Genomic DNA, 19,181 nt, shown 5'->3' with positions numbered 1-19,181 from the left:
TTATATATACCCTGAGCATTCAGTAAACACACGAGACCTTTTCTAATATTTTTTTTCCAAACAGATACATAATCAAAGACCCCAAAAGAACTCACTTATCCATTTGGTAATTATTAAGTAATTTGTTTCTTTCTATCTCAGAGAGAAAAATCCCAGATGAAGATTTCATCATCTTAATTGATGGATTAAATGAAGCAGAATTTCACAAACCGGATTATGGGGATACAATTGTATCATTTCTGAGTAAAATGATTGGAAAATTTCCTTCCTGGCTCAAACTAATTGTAACAGTTAGGACCAGTTTACAGGTATGTGTTTGCTTGCTTTTGGACTGTAAATTATTTCCCTTGGAGAGTGCTTAAACTGAAAAAGTTCTAGGTCTGTGTTCCCTTAGTGATAACTCTTTCTAAACCTCTACCATGTCCTACAGCACTAGCAAGAGTAGTTCCCAAAGAGCCTGTTTTGAGAGTAAGAAATATGTCCTAGAGAGAATGTTCTCCGTACGTGGCCCTCTTAGCTCAGATTCCCATTCCCATTGCTGTGGACAAGTTTTGATAAAGTGTCCCTCAAAATAGCATGAAAAGAAGTCCATTTTTCTAGACTTTGTCCTGAGGACAGCAACGCAAATAGAGTCCCTAACACTAATTTACTGTTTGGCTTTTGTTTTACATTTTTTATCGTTTAATGTCGTGCAAAATTCAGTTCAATCTACAGTCAAGAGTCCAATTTTCTAGTTCTTCCCTCTGGTTCTGCTTGAACAACTTTTCTATAGCATGAAGGTGGACTTTCTTCTGTGTATGCCTTCCTCTAAGAATGCTGGCAATATTAGGGATTTAGAATAAATTTACTAAACCTGTGAGATAAGATTTTTTTTTTTTAATTACCTTCTCTGCTCACTCATTGATCACTTAGTGACCTGGAAGAAGAAGCAGGAATGTGGAACTGAGCCTGTAAAGATATATGGGCTACTTAGCCCATAAAGGACATAGCCCATAAAGGACAAATGACTTTACCTCCTCTACCATTTTCATTTTAGCTGAATTGATATCTCCCGTTCTTTACATAGTCACACTTGGTTTGGAACAGGGTTCCTCAACCCTTTTTTCCCTAAACCATCACCTCTTTTGATGAACATTAATATCTCACACATTATATACCCATACCACTATTTTGATGCAGCCCCCTCATAACAATTGCTAATATACAGGAAATAGTCTTAGCTCCCTCCTTTTCCACTCTCCCAGGTACTTAGTATCATTCCTATGTATTGAGCAATTAGCTTTACTGCCTTCTTTGATCAGAAACTGTATTTCTGATCCTAGTCACCACTTTACAGATGTTTGTTATTATCTCAAAGTAATTTGAGTTAAAGAGTGTGACTGAATTAACATAAATGCATCTTTACAACTAAAAATTATATGATCTACCATTATTAGTCAGTAGCTTGATTGTTAAAGATGGAGGATAAAGAGAAGGAACTTCTAAGAACACAATCTCTGACTAGTTTTACTAAATGCATGTGTAGGAGACATTCTCGTTCATATTTTCACATAATGCCATGTACAATCTCAAAAGATTTTTTTTTCTGCTTTTTCTCCCCAAATCCCACCAGTACATAGTTGCATATTTTAGTTGTGGGTCCTTCTAGTTGTGCCATGTGGGACGCCGCCTCAACATGGCCCAGTGAGCGGTACCATGTCCGCGCCCAGGATCCGAACCTGCGAAACCCTGTGCCGCTGAAGCGGAGCACACGGACTTAACCACTCAGCCATGGGGCCGACCCCTCAAAAGATATTTTAAGTATGACTTAGTAGAGCAAATGACTAATTTTTCAGTTATGCCAAAAAAACAGGAAAAGTACTATACATATTAATCTACAAAGTCCAAATTTCAGTGTCTTCATAAATCAAGACCTGCAATAAACTCTCAGATACTTCACTTACTTTGACCAAGAATTTTTGAATGTTATTTTCATTCAGCTTTGACAATTAAATAACTCACAGGTCTTAAAAAATGAACCCTCATATTTGATCATTCATTATTTCCACAAACATTTCTTAAGTCCTTAAGTGTGTCACGTACTTTCTAGGAGCTTGAGGATATGGCAATGAATAAGACAGACAATATCCCTTCACTCATAAAGCATATAGTCTAGTGAGGAACATAAAATGTAAGTAAGTAAAAAATTAAACATATTAAAATTTTAGGTAGTGTTAGTGCTATGAGGACATAAAGTAGGTTAAAGGAATAAATGGGGATAATAGTTACTTTAGACAGGGTGGATAGGAAAGTCCTCTCCAAGGAGGCTTGTAAAGTGTTGAGATCTGATTTACCTTTTTAAAAGATTTCTTTGGCTGATGGCTGTGTAGGGAATCGATCAAAGAAGCAAAAGTACAGGTGAAAGATAATGGTGGCTTAGACTAGAGTGTTAAACGTGGAGACCCTGTGAAGTGGTCACACTTGGACTGTATTTTGAAGGAGAGTCAAAAGGACTTGGTGATGGGCTGAATGTGGGTGTGAGCGAGAAAGAAAATGCAAGAATGAATCATAAGATTTTGGTGAGCAGTTGGGTAAATGCTGGTTTGAGGAAAAGATAGTTCATACGATTTGGTGGTAGGGTCAATGGTAATGCCATTTATTGACATGGGAAGGTTTTTTGGTAGGCAGAATTCAGTAGTTCTGATTTGGTCACATTAAGTTTGTCTATGAAACATCCAAGTGTAAATGTTGAGTAGACAGATATAAGATGAGAGCTCAGGGAGATGACTAAGCTGGAAACATAAAGTTAAGCATCATCTGCATATATACATAATATTTAGAACCATGGGACCAAAGAAGCTGTTCTAGGGAATGAGAGTGGCTAGATAAGAGAAAAGAATGGAGACCTGAGCTGCAGATGCCTGAGAAATGAAAAAGGAGCAGCAAAAAAGGCTGGGTAGGAGTGGCCAGTGTGCTAAGCAGAAAATCTGGGAAGCATGCTATGGAACAAGCTTCAGAAAGTGACTCGGAAAGAAAGGTGTGATCAACTTTGTCAAATACTGCTGAGAGGTTGAGGAAGATGAGAACTGAAATTTGATTATTGAGTTTGGCAAGGTGAAGATTACTGATAACCTTGACAAAAACCATTTCAGTGAAGTGGTGGAGTTGAACCCTGATTGCAAAAGTGGAGGAGAGAATGAGAAGGGAGGAATTAGAGATAGTAAGTAGAGAAAACCTTTCTGTGAAGTTTTGCAAAAAATAGGAACAGGGATATAGCATGGGACGAATATGGGGTCGTTCATATGATCCAGTAGAGAAGAAGAAATTAATACAGGAGAGAGGGTGGATACTTACAGGAGCAAAGTCTGTATGCAGATAAGAAAAGATGGAATCCAGAGCTTGAGTCACCACAAAGTCCTATCACCTTCCCCCAATATAATTTTCAAGCAGATCACCAAGGTACCAAGCTTCCCATTCTTAGAAGTGGTTTTTTGGGCTAAGGCATCTCCAAAACGCCTACATTAAATGCAGTCATTTTATTAGGAGGGTTAGAGAACAACATTTTTATATGGCATTCTTTGAGTCCTTATACATTTCTCTTAGTGAATTGTATTTTGATATTGTGCCATGGTTTATATTGAGAAAAATTTTGTGGCATTCCATTTTAGGAGTGTTATTTGGCATATTGACTATTAAGTCAGTCCTAAAGTACCCTTTATGAAGACCCATAAAAATTATTTTGTCTCAATATTAGGAAAAGTTGTGTCCCTCCTATGCAACTAATATATTTTAATCTATGGACACTAATATTTGATCATATTTCCCTCTTTTCTTTGGCCGCTCAGAAGTTCAGAATAAATTTGTAGACCTCATAGCTTATCATAAGAGTTAGGGGAAACTGAAGGTCTTTCTGTCTCTCTCTCTCTCTCTCCATCTGTTTTAGGAAATTACCAAGCTGCTGCCTTTCCATAGGATATTTTTGGATCGACTAGAAGAGAATGAAGCCATAGACCAGGACCTGCAGGCTTACATCCTGCACCGGATACACAGCAGCTCAGAGATCCAGAATAACATTTCACTTAATGGCAAAATGGACAATACTACATTTGGCAAACTCAGTTCTCATCTCAAGACCCTCAGTCAAGGGTCCTATCTATACCTGAAACTCACATTTGACCTCATAGAGAAAGGCTATCTAGTGTTAAAGAGCTCTAGCTACAAAGTAGTTCCTGTTTCGCTCTCTGAGGTTTATTTACTCCAGTGCAATATGAAGTTCCCCACCCAGTCTTCCTTTGACCGGGTGATGCCTCTCCTGAATGTGGCAGTGGCCTCTCTCCACCCACTGACTGATGAACATATCTTCCAGGCCATCAATGCTGGTAGCATTGAAGGCACACTAGAATGGGAGGATTTTCAGCAGAGAATGGAGAACCTCTCCATGTTCCTAATCAAGCGCAGAGACATGACTCGTATGTTTGTACATCCTTCTTTTCGAGAATGGCTTATCTGGAGAGAAGAAGGAGAGAAAACCAAATTTCTCTGTGATCCCAGGTAAGCCATAGACCTGTAATAAGCAATTCTGAGTCTATTTTGTATTTATTGCATGGAGCATGGGTATTGAAAGCAGTGAGAAGTGTTCTTCATTGAACATTTCACATAAACAAAACATCATCTCTGTTTCTTCTCAAGACAAGGCTATAATGAAGGTAACTAACTTATTTTCTCACAATGTTATTTCCTTAAGACTCAAAATCTGCATATTTAAAATGCATCCCTACATTCCTGTATTTTCCTAAGTAATTTTCTCTGATCCCCCTAGGGATCCCAGGCTATAATTAATTTAGCCATTTAACAGGCTTCCTGTGTTCTTCACATATGAAGAAAGAGTTGATATACTGTTCACCTCTTTGACTGAAAACAGAATCATTTAAAAGTTGTCATTGCCCTTTTAAAAGCCATACCATTGTTAAAGTCACCATGACTAACCCCATTAAGCCCAGCTGATGCTAAAATTTACACTGGAAAATGGTATCTTAAACCTCAAAGCTGAAAAAGACTTGAAGAGATCAGCTGGTATAGCCACTCTACCTTTAGATAAATAAGGTGTCATTATTCCCATTTTACTATAAAGGCCTTAAGATGCTGAATCACTTGCCCTAAGTCGTAAAGTTAATAGGCGGGAGAAAGGAGGAGGGATAGAACAGGGATGGCAGATATATGGTATGTACCACCACTCCCGCACCCTGCACCCATGACAGACATCACTGATTTACCCCTGCACTCTTTCCTGATGAGCTTGACCCTGACTTAAGAATCTTTCTCAGCTCAACAAACCAGACTAGATATGAAACTTTCCCATTCTCCTGGGTAGAACCTACATCTGTAGCATCCCTGTGGGGTGTGCTTTCCACTCCTCCACACCACATTTTTAAAATAATTATTCCTTTAATAAAGTTGGTGTTTTCAGAAGCAGGTATATTCCTGATTTCCTGGAAACAGAGAAGACACCAACAACATAGCTGGCAAATGTAGAGCTTATTCTGCCTCAGAAGGAAGATAGGCTAATTTTGCCTATGTCTCCCACTGTGACTCATCAGAGAGACTAAACCTCTCTGACCAAGCTGGGGTTTTCTTACTCTTGTGGCCTGTTCTTCACCAGGCCTTATTAGAGACAACTGTGCTTGTGGGCATGCTGCTCAGCCTGCTTCATGCCAATGCATTACAAAATTAGTTCCAGATTCTGATGATGATGTTAAGCCAGGCAGTAGATTTTGTGGTTATTTTCTCCGAGAGGGAAACTTTTTTTAAAAGAAACATGCTGTAGTGGAAAGAACATGAACTTTTGAGTCAGATTACCTGCATATAAATCCTACCTTTTCTAAGAATTGTGACCTTCTAAAGTTACATAATGTTTCTGAGACAATTTTCTTATCTACATAAAAGGAGTAATAATTCCTAGAGTTTTTGAGAATTAAGTGAGATAATGCCTAGAATAGTACAGAGTACAAAGAAAGTGTTGGGGTATGTTCTTTTTCCTCGCCTCTCTTTGCAGTAATAGACCCTTCAGGTGTTATACCTTAACTACGTCCTGTGGCTAGTTGAATAGGCAGCAACAGTCTTCTGCTGTTAGCATTTTGGGGCACAAGATTTAAAAAAAACAAAACAAAACCAAGTCTGAGTCTCTCCTATGAATTGTATGGCATTCCCAAAAGGATTTTATTATAAACCCCACTAGTACCCACTGCTGATGCTTAATGCATAGAATTGGCAACCACGTATTTAAGAAAAAGACCAATCTAGAATTACTTAATAGACACTTTGAAATCAGTTTCCAAAGAAACTTTGCTAGCTGATCTGCTCTCTCATCTTGGAACATCTCAGAGGATTGAAAGCTGAGGTCCAAGGCAGCCACACTACTACTGAATTAACAGTATCCTTAGAATGGATGAAACCCTCAGGGGCTCCCAAAGGAGAAAATAGGTATTTATGCAGCCATAGTGTGGCTCTACAGGTTTACCCGTCTCAACATTGTTTATTTACTGGGAGTATTTCGGCAACAGGCTGATGCACTGGGACAAGAAGAGCAAACACTGCTAACTTCAAATGCTGTGTAGGCTGTTCCCTAGTGATTGAATAACATTCAGGGCTGCTCAGGGATCATCATATATCGCCTAATGGCAATGAGTAAAGTAGTAAACAGGACCAGGAGTTCTCAAAAAAGCTTCCTAACATTTCATTTTAGCTTGAATTTAGCCTTCTACTCAGCACTGTCTGGCACCAGCTTTGTTACTAAAGTATTGATCTCAGAGCTTGAGGCCCCCTGGGTCAATGAGATGGAAATTCACTAAGAGTTTAATGATATTGGCAAAGCCCAAGCTGGCCTTTCAAAGAAACCTGCTGTAATTGCTTTCCATTTCAGGCAAGTCTGATTAGCAGGACTCTCTCCAGGCAGGGTTTGTCTTTGTGGCCTTTAACCTCTACTTCCTGTACATTGTTTCCCACTCTGTTCTCCACATTTTCTCCAGCTTCTCTCTAGAGCATGTAACATATTTCACTAGACCAGGGGAGACCAACTCAATGCCTCCAAAATCACAGTAGGTAGGCCAGTACCTGACATGCATATCTCTGTATGAGGTGGGCTCTCAGAAGCGGCAGAACTGGTCTGTCTCTTCTAGTCCATTTTCCTGGGCTTTCAACACTCAGTTGTTCATCCTGAACTTGTTGACCTTATTAGGGAATTAGACACAGATGAAAATATTCTACTGAAGCCAAAAAGTAGTTGATCATCAGAAGTAGGCCACCCAGAGAGATAGCATCTGCTAAGATGAAGAGAGTCAGTAATCTGAGGATGGTGCTGGAAAGAGGAAATAGCAGAGCCAGAGGTGATTGCTACAGCTAAAATAGAGTTTTCTTTATTTTAAATATCAGACTGCCTGTTGTCCCAGAATCAGGGCAGAGAATTGACATCCCAGAGAGAATGACCTAATGTTGCATAGACATATAACTGTCATAGAAAGAAAGGAGTTATAGATGTCTTTTCTTGGCTTAGTAACCAAGGGGGGAAGGGGGGGTGTCAAACTAAGTGAAATATCACTGAAAAATCTATCACATCAAAAATTCTAAGATTTTGGATTTACGTTCTAAATAAAAGCATGCCTCTTGAAGCACTCACAAACCTTAGACCTCACCACCTTATTCTGCTTTATATTTCCCATTATTCATCACTGTCATACTTTTGTCATACTCAGAAATTAATCTGTCCTATATTTTATTCCCTCGGGCACTGAGAAATCAGATTAGCTCACTAATCTAATAAACTAATCTCTGCTATTATGCTAATAAGATGGAGGTGGAAAACCCATTGGAAGCAACTTGTGCATTTAAAGTAAGGCGCTTGAGAGAAGTCACCAGCCTTTGTTATCCAATCTATTAATGACTTTGATAGTTGAAATTTGAGGCTGATAGAGTAGACAGTTGGGGGCTGCCAACCTTATAGTGCTGCTCAATTACTGCTTAATATTTCCACACAGCTTTAAGTTAGCCTTGAATAAATCCCCACTCTTTTCTGTTTCCTTTCCTCATTATCTCTCTTTTCATGGTATCTGGCCTCTCCTTCCCTAGAAACAGCTCACGGATCAATATTTTGACATATGCATATGCCACATTTTGATATAGAGATTAGAAGACTCAGCTGCCTTATTTTTAACTGTTTGAATAAAATACAGGAAGCTTGTTGTGAACTTTATTTAATGAGTATGGAGCTGATACAACCAAATGAGGTTGTGATTTGGGAGCCTAATTTGGGTTGATGTAGAAGCAAACTTTATGGCAGGTAGGAAAGAGAGAAGGCTATACAAGTCGTGCATATACCTGTGGGGATGGTTGAGTGCTTACTTGATTCTTTGTGACCAAAGTAATTGCTTATAATAAATGGTCGGTTGAGATTTTTCCTAATTATTTGTCCATGTTAGTCAGTGAATTACACATTGGAGACCTGATGTTCCAAAACTCATGCCACAAAGCAGAGTGTCAGAGAAGAACCAGTTTGTCCAAGGGAAAAAAAGAGGGCATTTTCCCTGTAAAGGAAAACTAACTCCGTGCCAGGGACCTGTACAGCCTGGCCTCTTATAGAATACATGGGTCTAAAATGGCCACACACTAGTGATTTGCAGGGTTGTGGTGATTTTGTTTATTTGGTTTCTTAATCCAAACATGAGCCTCCAGGCAAGATGGCATTTAACCTTGCCCTCACTGAAGCGCAAACTCGAGGTTACTTCTCCTGATAGCCATTGCAGGCTCCCACAACAAATCCTTAAATTGGGGGATGGGTTCTGCTTTCTAAAAACATTAGGAAAGAGTTCAGCACAGTCATGGATCATGGGAGAAAAAAGGGCTCCTGGAACTCAATCAGCCTTTAGGAGGTTTGGAAGAATTAAAGAGGGGCCAGCCCCGTGGCTGAGTGGTTAAGTTCGCATGCCCCGCTTCGGTGGCCCAGGGTTTCGGCAGTTCGGATCCTGGGCACGGATATGGAGGCGGCATCCTTCATGTCCACATGCCACAACTAGAAGGACCCACAACTGAAATATGTAATTATGTTCTGGGGGAATTGAGGGAGAAAAAGCAGGGGGAAAAAAAGAAGATTGGCAACAGTTGTTAGCTCAGGTGCCAATGTTTAAAAAATAACAATTTAAAAAGAGAATTAAAGAGAAGGGAGGAGTAGCGAACATCTTTTACTAGCACTTGACTATTAGTAGATGATCTTACCTGCCTGGAAGTATTAGCTCTCTAATCTCTGTTCTGTATCTAAATCTGCTTCCCTTCTAAATCTTTTCTACCACTAAGAGGAAGTCAGTCTTCTGATTTCATGATTTGCGTTTGTAATTTCCAGGGAAAGATTTCATTGATCTATAATATTATTGGAGATTTGTCTAATTTGCCAATAAATAGTTTTTCCTTATTATCCAATCCAGTTTCCGACTCCCTATTGGCATCAAGAATAAATTTGAGACTCAAATTGGCAATATTACTTTAGTGACCCAGGATCATGGCCTTAGGGTATAATTCAAGGGAGAAATTATGTGAAATCTAAGGTATATCTTGAAGTATGTCTGGTTTGCCAATGCGCGAATGTCTTTCAACCTTATAAACTTGTTTTTTTCAGCACAAATAGTGGGACTCACATCTATCAGTCAAATAGGCAAGCTGTTCCCATCTTTAAAACTTTCAAAGATGAGCAGCAATAACATTTTTTTTTCCTTTTCTAAATACAAAATTAAGTTTGGAAAAATCTGGTAATCGTAATTCTTCTCCAAACCCATTTAAAATTGATGACTATTTATTCTTACTGTCATAAAAACTCATGCGAAGTTTGCTAAATAAGTTTACAGAGAAATAGCTCTGCTTATGATAAAATGGGGAAAGAGCCTCATTTTATGACTTGGCAGACATGCAGAAGAGTTGACTAATGAAAACAAAAGACTTGTGCTCTCCTATATTGTTTAATTTTGCTACAAGAAATTAATATTTCTTTATGTGTTTAAAAACACATGTATAGCTTTTTTTTTTAGGTGGGTATGACTGGTATAGCAAATACTGGTTAAAACAACTTCACCTAAAAATCTGAAGTGGGGAGGAAGTAGAGCAGATGACTCAGGGAAATTTTTGGTACTGAAAGTAGCATAGGAAATTTGTCCATTAATGAGTCTCTGAAGCAACACTGGCTGAATGAAAAACTGGAAATCCCACAGGCTTTCCTGGGTTGTCAAACCAAGATTAATGGCACAGCAGTCAGAAGGAGTTATCGCCAGCTTAGTGGGATATGACAGCACATTTTCTTTTTTCGAAGTAGAGCAATTTACCCAGCTGTCTCTAGAGACTTTCTTTTTTTTTTTTCTTATTTATTTTTTTTATTGCAGTAACATTGGTTTATAACATTATATAAATTTCAGGTATGCATCATTATATATTTCGTTTTCTATGTAGATTACATCATGTTCACAACCCAAAGACTAATTACAATCCATCACTAATTACCCCTGTCTCCCTCCTCCCTCCCCCCCTCCCCTCTGGTAACCACCAATCCAATCTCTGCTTTCTGTGTTTGTTTGTCATTGTCTTTATCTTCTGCTTATGAGTGAGATCATATGGTGTTTGACTTTCTCCCTCTGACTTATTTCACTTTGCATAATACCCTCAAGGTCCATCCATCTTGTCACAAATGACCAGATTTCATCATTTCTTACGGCTGAGTAGTAGTCCAATGTGTACATACCACATCTTTATCCATTTGTCCCTTTATGGACACCTAGGTTGCTTCCAAGTCTTGGCTATTGTGAATAATGCTGCAGTGAACAGAGGGGTGCATGTATCTTTATGCATTCTTGTTTTCATGTTCTTTGGATAAATACCTAGCAGTGGAATAGCTGGATCATATGGTAGATCTATTTTTAATTTTTTAAGGAATCTCTGTAATGTTTTCCATAGTGGCTGCACCAGATTACACTCCCACCAGCAGTGTATGAGGGTTCCCTTCTCTCCACATCCTCTCCAACACTTATTGTTTCCTGTCTTACTAATTATAGCCATTCTGATGGGATTGAGGAGATATCTCATTGTAGTTTTGATTTGCATTTCCCTGATAGTTAATAATGTTGAACATCTTTTCATGTGCCTGTTGCCCATCTGTATATCTTCTTTAGAGAAATATCTGTTCAGATCTTTTGCCCATTTTTTAATTGGGTGGTTAGTTTTTTTCTTGTTGAGATGTATGCGTTATTTGTATATTTTGGATATTAACCCCTTATCAGATATATGGTGTGCAAATATCTTCTCCAAATTGTTAGGTTGTCTTTTCATTTTGTTGATGGTTCCCTTTGCTTTGCAGAAGCTTTAGTTTGATAGAGTCCCATTTATTTTTTCTACTGTTTCCCTTGCCCAGTCAGAATGGTACTTGAAAATATGCTACTAAGACCAATATCGAAGAGAATACTGCCAGTGTTTTCTTCTAGAAGTTTCATGGTTCCGGGTCTCACATTCAAGTCTTTAATCCATTTTGAGTTAATTTTTGTATGTGGTGTAAGATCATGGTCTACTTTCATTCTTTTGCATGTGGCTGTCCATTTTTCCCAACACCATTTATTGAAGAGACTTTCCTTTCTCCATTGTATCTTCTTGGCTCACTTGTCAAAAATTAGCTGTCCATAGATGTGTGGGTTAGAGACTTTCAAAAGCAGATAGATCTCCACATTTGGTAAAATCAACACTAACAGCCTTCTATCCTCTCAATCATAAGAACCCACAGCTGTGAGACACGTATTTACAGTACCCATCAGCATACCCAGTTGGTTCTACTACGGAAATTTTACATGTAAGTATCCACTTATTTCCATTTCTGCTGACCACACCCTAGGCTCTCATGTGGACTACATTAGCCTCCTATTTGGTCTCCTCTTCAATCCCTTCTCCATCAGCAACCAAAGTGATTTTTAAAAAACGCAAATCAGGCCCTGTAACCTCCTCCTGAAAATCCTTCAGTGGCTTCTTATTGTGGTTAGAATAAAATCAAAGCCAGATTCTTCAAAGCCCTGTATTACAAAGATAGCTTCTGCCTGCCTCTCTTAAGTTGAGCTCATTCATTCTCCCTCTTATTCACAATTTTCTGGTCATAATAAGTCATCTACCAGTTCCTAGAACTTGCTAAGCTCTTTCCCACCTCTGGGCCTTTACACTTAATAATTCCCTCCATCTGAATCTCACTTTTCCTCGCTCCTCTTTCAGATCTTAGCTTAAGCCACCTCCTCAGAGAGACTTCCACTTGTCACCTTATCTAAGTCAGTCCCTCTTGGTTTTCTTTATCATGGCAACCTTTATACTTTCTAATACTTATCACAATTTATTATTAATTTGTTGTATGTGAATACTTGTTTCTTGTCCACTTTCCCCTCTAGAATGTGAGTGAGCTCAATGAAGACGGGAACCTTTTCTATCATGCTCACCTTGGTCCTCCTAATGATTAATAGAGAGCCTGGCGTGCAGTAAATACTCAGTAAATATTTTCTTAAATGATGAATTAATGAGTGAACAGAAGAATGACAAGGGGTGCTAATTTTAAGCTTACAACTGAAAATAAGTGAGAAACTCTTCTCACAGTTCAGTAGACAGTGTCCTTTGTTCATCTTTTACCATGCATCAGGAGTAAGCGAAGATACGCATTTCAGCAAGCATTCAATGAACATTTATTAAGTAATATATTCAAGGCTCTGTGTTAAGCACTGCAGGGGATACAAATGTAAGTAAGATAGATCTGTCTACCAGGACTTAGAGGTTAGTGGTTTTAACAGACACATTTATAACTAGCTATAATTCAAAGCAGAGTGCTGTACTAGAGGTATAAACAAAGAGCTGAGGAACACAGAGGAGGAAGAGAGAAGTGATAAATCTTCTGTGCCTACTGTTGATGTTTCAAACTGTGACAATTCAATGGAGTCATAGCTCTTCTGCCTCAGGAAGCCCTGCCAACTGCCTGAAGACTTCATCGTCAGGGGAGAGAGGTGGCCATTTTCCTAGGGCCAGTGATGCTTTAACAGAACAGAAGGGCAGGAGGAAACTGTGAGGCAAAGAAGGAGAAATCAGAAAATTCCTATCCAAAGTCTGTATTTAAAAAGAAATAATGCTGCTCCACCCATTTCTGCGAAGGTACATCTTGGGCATACTTTACGTATGGTCTGCTACTTATAGTTTACTTTCGTCAGGCTGTTTCTTTTCCGCATGGAATATGAAACCGTAAGACAGGCTGACTAGAAGTATATTTTATATTCAGGTTCCATTAGAAAGCCATGAAAAGAACATGCCAAAGCAGTTACTGACTGATAAGCTAAAGATGGAGGAAAGAATTTTTGCAAGGATGTGTGGGCGTCATTTGCTGAGAATTGATAGCAACAAGCAGACTGTAAGGCAGCAGCCATCAAAGTTTAACTGCAGGCAGAATTTTTAAGATGAGAGGTGAAAAAAGTAAGGATTGTCAATCTATTCTCAATATTTGAGTCATAGTCACAGTCATTTCACAGTCAAACAGTGGCAACAGAGATGCCTGCAAATGCAAGGCTAGGGTGGTGAATTGCAAAGTGGATCTGGAAGTCCTTGTGTTGCTCTTCCTTGAACTCATCTACCTAGCATTTATTTTTTCATGAAACATTTATTGAACTTCTACTCCACACCACGCATTGTGCTATAGACTGGAGAAACTTAGGTGAATAAGACACCCCCTGGCACTATAGCCGTTACCCTCTAAAGTGAAGTCAGACACAGAGCAACCAACAAAAGTGCCATAGTGCAAAGTTCCATCAGAACCTAGACAAAGAGGAAATACTTTGCAGAAGAGGTGACATTCAAGTTCAGTCTTGAAGGATGAGTTGATTCCATTATGCAGCACTGGAGTGGGAGAGCACTGTAGGCAGGCAAGAAAAGGCGGGAGCAGAAGTAAATGGCAATGTGAAGATATGAAGTGCCTTTGGGGAACTGTGAGAAAGTGTGAATAGAGAATAAGACATATGTTCACAAAGAGTGATAAGAAGTGTCACTCAGAAAAAAGCCTTGAATGCTATGTTTAAGACTTTACAATTTATTCTGTAGATAACAAGGAGTCTCTATAACTTTTTGAGAAAGAAGAGAAACAATGATCGGATAACTGATGATGTAAAAAGTAGCTCTGGCAAGTGGTGTAGGGAAGATGGGTTGATGAAGAGGAGAGACTGAAGGTAGGGATACTAGTTGTGATGTTTATAGCAATAGTCTAGGTGAGAAATGCCAAGACCTAAATTGTGACAATAGAGAGCAAGGTATATGTGGGAAAGGCATTTTGAAGATACTCTGAAGCACTTGTTTTTTTGTGTGTGGAAGGTAAGGGTGGAGGGATAAAAATTGACTCGAAACTTATCTGGCATGTTGGAGGATAGTGAAGGTACTGCCCAACATAGAACATTCTGAATAGAGGAGGAGTTCTAGCATGAGCAAAGGTAGGAGGAAGAACAGGCTTATAGGGAGAAGGTGAGTCCTATTTTGGACATGTTTATAATGAATTGCCTCCAAGGGAAGATGCACAAATATATTTAGAAACGTAACTTTGGAAAATATGAAAAGAGAAAGCTCAAGGCACAGGGTTATGGGTTTGGGGAGTTATCAATGAATAACTGACAGTAGAAGCCATAGGGACTAAACAAGATCACCTAAGAGTATAAAACAGGAAGTTTAGAAGATTGAGGACAGAATTGTTACGTGTAAATGCTAGAAGAAAATGATGAGCCGTGAGCCAAATAATAATTACAAGGGTAATATTAGAGTTAGAAGGAGAAAGAAGAGAAAGTAAGGTTGTGGAAGTCAAAGGAGAAGATTCTTTTGGGCCAGGTCTGAAGTGATGAATACAATTTCTGCCTATATTCCATTAGCCAGAACTCAGTCACATGATTACATTTGAATGTGAATGCAAGGTCCCTAGCAAAGGAGCCACTTCCCAACAACAGCTTTTTACTGTGGAAGGGAGCACAAATCTTTTGTAGGCAGCTATCAATCTCTGCCACATAATTCTAATCCGAGTAGGTCTCCCTAAATAATTCCCCATATTTACCTAAATAATATAAAGACATTCCACAGCGGCACACAGTATTTCAGCCCAAATTATAAGATAGGCTTTAGATTGTAAACAATTCCTTCACAGCTAGTTCTGACTGTACCCCTTTATCACATCCGAGCACCACACAGAAGAATATCAAAACACCTAGGTGTTGTTTCTCTGAAACACTGAAATGTTGTATATTGTTTGTCATCACAAGAGCTAATGAAATCTGTGTGACTACACATTAGTGACTATGACAAGGACAATGGAGAAAACGTCCATGCTAGAATTATGAGTCCATTTGTTACCATGTTTCAGTACTACAGATAGAAACTTTAAGACTAGCTATCTCCCTGAGGTGCTAAATGAAAATCTATTAGAAAAACAAACATAGTGTCATTGTATATTTTGTGTAAAACAGCTGTTATCCAACTTCCAAACTGTTAAATGGGTGGAGGGAAGGAAGGGTGATTCTTGCTTTAGAAAGTGTTTTTTCTCTAAAAGACTCCGTAGTTCTGAACTCCTGAGTTATAGGGCAACAGTGTAAGGGTAGGGTAGCTCCTCACTGCTTTATAATCCATAGTTGGCCCAGGGTGAGTATCACTTGTCTCCAATAATCCATTATCGAGGGGCTGCTGATGCCTGCAAACGAGAATGGAGGTAGAATTAACCCTCTACTATTCTGAATACTGCCTTCTCTGCATTTCGTCAGAGCACATATATCCAGGATAGGGGTGAGGGAACAGTGCTGGGGAAGGAATCTTCAACACTGACCTGTGATTGATTCTCTCTTAAAATATGTAATATCAAATATACCTTGAATGTAGGGCTTAATATCCTCCTGAAAACCTCTGATCTACATGGGAAATTTATATTGCTCCTGTTAACTTTTACCTTATTTCTTAGGGACCAGTGAGCTCTGTTCTTATTCCCTCTCTCTGCCTGAAGTTACGTTACCAAGTTTTCCTGCAGTGACTAACAGTGAATGACATCCATACCCAATGATTTTTCCCTGATCCTTGAATTTGCCTTTTGGCTGTAAAGGTAGTGGGGCAAAGTGTGGAGAGGTAAGGATTGGGGTGACAATAGGGTATCACATTTCACCCTACTGCACACCTTAAAGATTAAAGTTCTATTAACTTTAACACTCATCCTCCAATATGTTTAAAAGTCATTTCTGGTTAATGTTCATTCCTTTAGTATAGCACTATGTTAGTTACTATGGAGGATACAAAAGAAATATAAAATACATTTCACTTAATATATCTCACTTAATTCCCACCACAGTCCTGAGAGATAGGTACTACTGTCACTGTCTTACAGAGAAGTTAAACAGCTCGTCCTAGCTTGTAAAGTTTGTAAGTGACAGAACTAGGATTTGAGCAGAGGTCTATTTGATTTTGTTTCAGAGATGAAGAGGCAGCAGTGTGAATGCAGGCAGGGAAATCTGCAGGATTACTTTGAATCACAAAGTGATCTCATTATATAAGCTATGTGGAAATAATAATTCTGCCCCTCACCATTGGTCTTTATAACCACATGTGAACCCACATTAAAGTTGATTTTGATTACCATCATCTTTAATTATAGAGGGAGAACATAGTTGTGTTCAGTCATGCCTAAAACAAGTCACACTGACTAGGGCTGTGTCTTTGTTAAATCCTCTCTCCCAAAATGCCAATCAAAAAATATCAAAATTAATAGTTGCTGATTTTAATTATGTTAAGAATTCAGAGTTTATGCTATGCAAATAAATATATTGTTCTTTACATCGGTCGACTTTTTCACACAAATCTGCCCAAAAATAAGAACCAAGTTGCACATCTTGTCAGTGTGGTAACGGAACTAGGTTTCAGTGGAACTAGGTTTCCGAAGACCATAGGTTCTCATCCCGTCTCTTTTACATCCTAGTCCTGTGAGCTGGGGTCTGTCCTTCAGTCTTGCTAAGTCTCAGTCAATCTTCCACCATAATATTAGGAGTAATGTTTACTCCTATGCCTATAGTATAGGTGTTTGTGAGGATCTAAAATAATGTTAAAGTATTTTGAAAACCATAAGGTAGTGTTCAAATGTAAGTTATTAATAGTTATTCATTCATTCTGCAAATATGTACTCTTATTACCTAGAAGTACATATGTGAAAAAACATAGGTTCTATCCTCAATACAGTCTAGTGGGAAGACTGACATGTAAACACAGTGTGCTGCAGTAGGTGCTGTAATGGAGATGTGTACCACATGCAACTAGAACCTAAAGGAAACCCCCCGACTCCATCTGGGGGGCCAGGGAAGGCTTCACAGAGGAGATGGTGTGAACTGAGGCTTGAAGAATGAGCAATAGTTTGCCTAGTGAAATAAACGGGGAAGAGAATTCCAGGAAGAAGGAAAGCATGTTTGCAACCCTGAAATAATTTACTCTGTCTCAAATTAGAAGTACAAGGTAAGGAGGTAAAGACAGACAAATAGACAAGGGGAAAATTATGGAGAACCTTTGAATACAATGCTATGGAGTTTAGATTATGTATAGGAGGAAATATAAAGCCATTGAAGAATTTTGAGCAGAATTTGATCAGGTTTCTGCAGAGTATTGGCATGAGCCCAGGTGCAGGCAGTGGAGAGAATGAGGCTCTTGTAATTATCCAAGAGAGAAAGTGTAAAGGGAGGAGAAAAACAACTGCTGGTTCTTATGCCTGAGGTACTGGCAATATTTTTAAAAATAAAGAACTCTTAGGGAATTTGGTTTTGAGGGAAAGCTTCAACTTTAAACAGTGTCATATGACAGGTCATTTGAATTGTTGTTTGAAGGTAGAAGGATCCAACAGGCAGAGAAGCAAAAACAATATCTGAGTACAAGAGATGTCACCATGGGAGCCATTCACATTGAGGTGAGAGTTGAAGCCAGGAGACTAGAGGAGAGCTACCTGAGAAAGAAGAATAAATCACCTACATAAATCACCCTTACATCGCTAAAGGAAATGGGAGAGAAAGTACCAGGGTAGTGTCACAGATGTCAAGAAAAGAGAGTTACAAGGGAGATAGTCAGTAGGGCCTAATACAGGAAGGAGAAAACAAAAAGAAAATAAATCAAAGGCTAAAAGAGAACTGATTAAGAGGCTACTGATGATCTTAGAGAACAGTGAGGCAAGGAGTCAAAAGGAGTAAGGTTCAGGAGTGAGCAAATGACAAGAAAAATAGAAATAAATATAGACAAGTATCGTATAACACATTCAGACCACAGGTTAGCCAGGGGCACCATATTTTATTGGAACAGTAAGGTACAAATGGAAATGACAGCATGTAATGTAAATTGCTGTTACCCTTTGTGTCCTGAACACCATAAGCTTTGAGTCCATTGAACTCATCAGAATCATTCTTTTATGAATAATGTGATATGCTTGTATCCAAAAGGAAATGAACTATAGTTGTCACCTTCATCTTTTCATTGACCTGTATTGCTTGCTGTTTCTCCTCAGTGCCTAATCAACAACAAAAAAGCAAGCACTATCATTTATAGCTAGCTGAAGTGCATGCTACAAAAATGCAAACATTTTACCAGGATTTCTTAGTTATGGTAGTAAAATGAAAGCATTAGGGAAAAGTCAATCCTGTGTCTAACTGAAAATTTGTTTCCTTCTCAGACATGCACTTTTTACCTTAATCCTGATAGGCATGGATTCTCATTAACGGTCTGAAGCATAGGTAGTGGCTCAGAGGTCTGTATTCAGGAGTTCTAGTCACTGTGTACAGCCATGGATGAGTCACTTAAAGTAGTAATTCTTACATCAGGGAGGCTACAATCATTTCACTGTTAATAACTGGATAAGATTTTGAGAACTTGAAAGGGCACTTTATAAATGCTTCTCATTTTCTTCTAACTTATCTATGCTTTCTTAAAATAGCCTACCAACTAAATTAGGCTTTCAAGGGATAAATAAGTGTTCAGTAGCAATTTCCAGATTTTGTGAGTGTGAAACAACCCTAGCCTCATACCTTCAGATGATACTGATGATTCCATGCAGGCTACACTTGTCTGAGACAGTCTCTCGATTAAATAACTTCCTTTCCATTATGGCTAATCTTATCCAATCAAATAAG

At 38.7% G+C, this 19,181-nt stretch overlaps 1 protein-coding gene across 14 annotated transcripts in view; it reads left to right on the top strand.

Moving 5' to 3' along the window:
* The window catches only part of TANC2 (tetratricopeptide repeat, ankyrin repeat and coiled-coil containing 2), a 388,516-nt gene that overhangs the window by 313,840 nt on the left and 55,495 nt on the right, over positions 1–19,181 (top strand). For all 14 annotated transcript variants that reach the window (XM_070227084.1, XM_070227082.1, XM_023652253.2 and 11 more), the window contains 2 exons: positions 142–308; positions 3,923–4,530. In XM_070227084.1, the coding sequence (XP_070083185.1) occupies positions 142–308; positions 3,923–4,530 (775 nt within the window). The remainder of the gene's footprint in view (positions 1–141; positions 309–3,922; positions 4,531–19,181) is intronic.

This window comes from Equus caballus, chromosome 11 (genome assembly GCF_041296265.1).
Source record: "Equus caballus isolate H_3958 breed thoroughbred chromosome 11, TB-T2T, whole genome shotgun sequence".
NCBI lineage: Eukaryota > Metazoa > Chordata > Mammalia > Perissodactyla > Equidae > Equus > Equus caballus.
The sequence above is the reverse complement of the archived record's forward strand: the minus strand, read 5'-3'. Positions and strand labels throughout refer to the sequence as shown.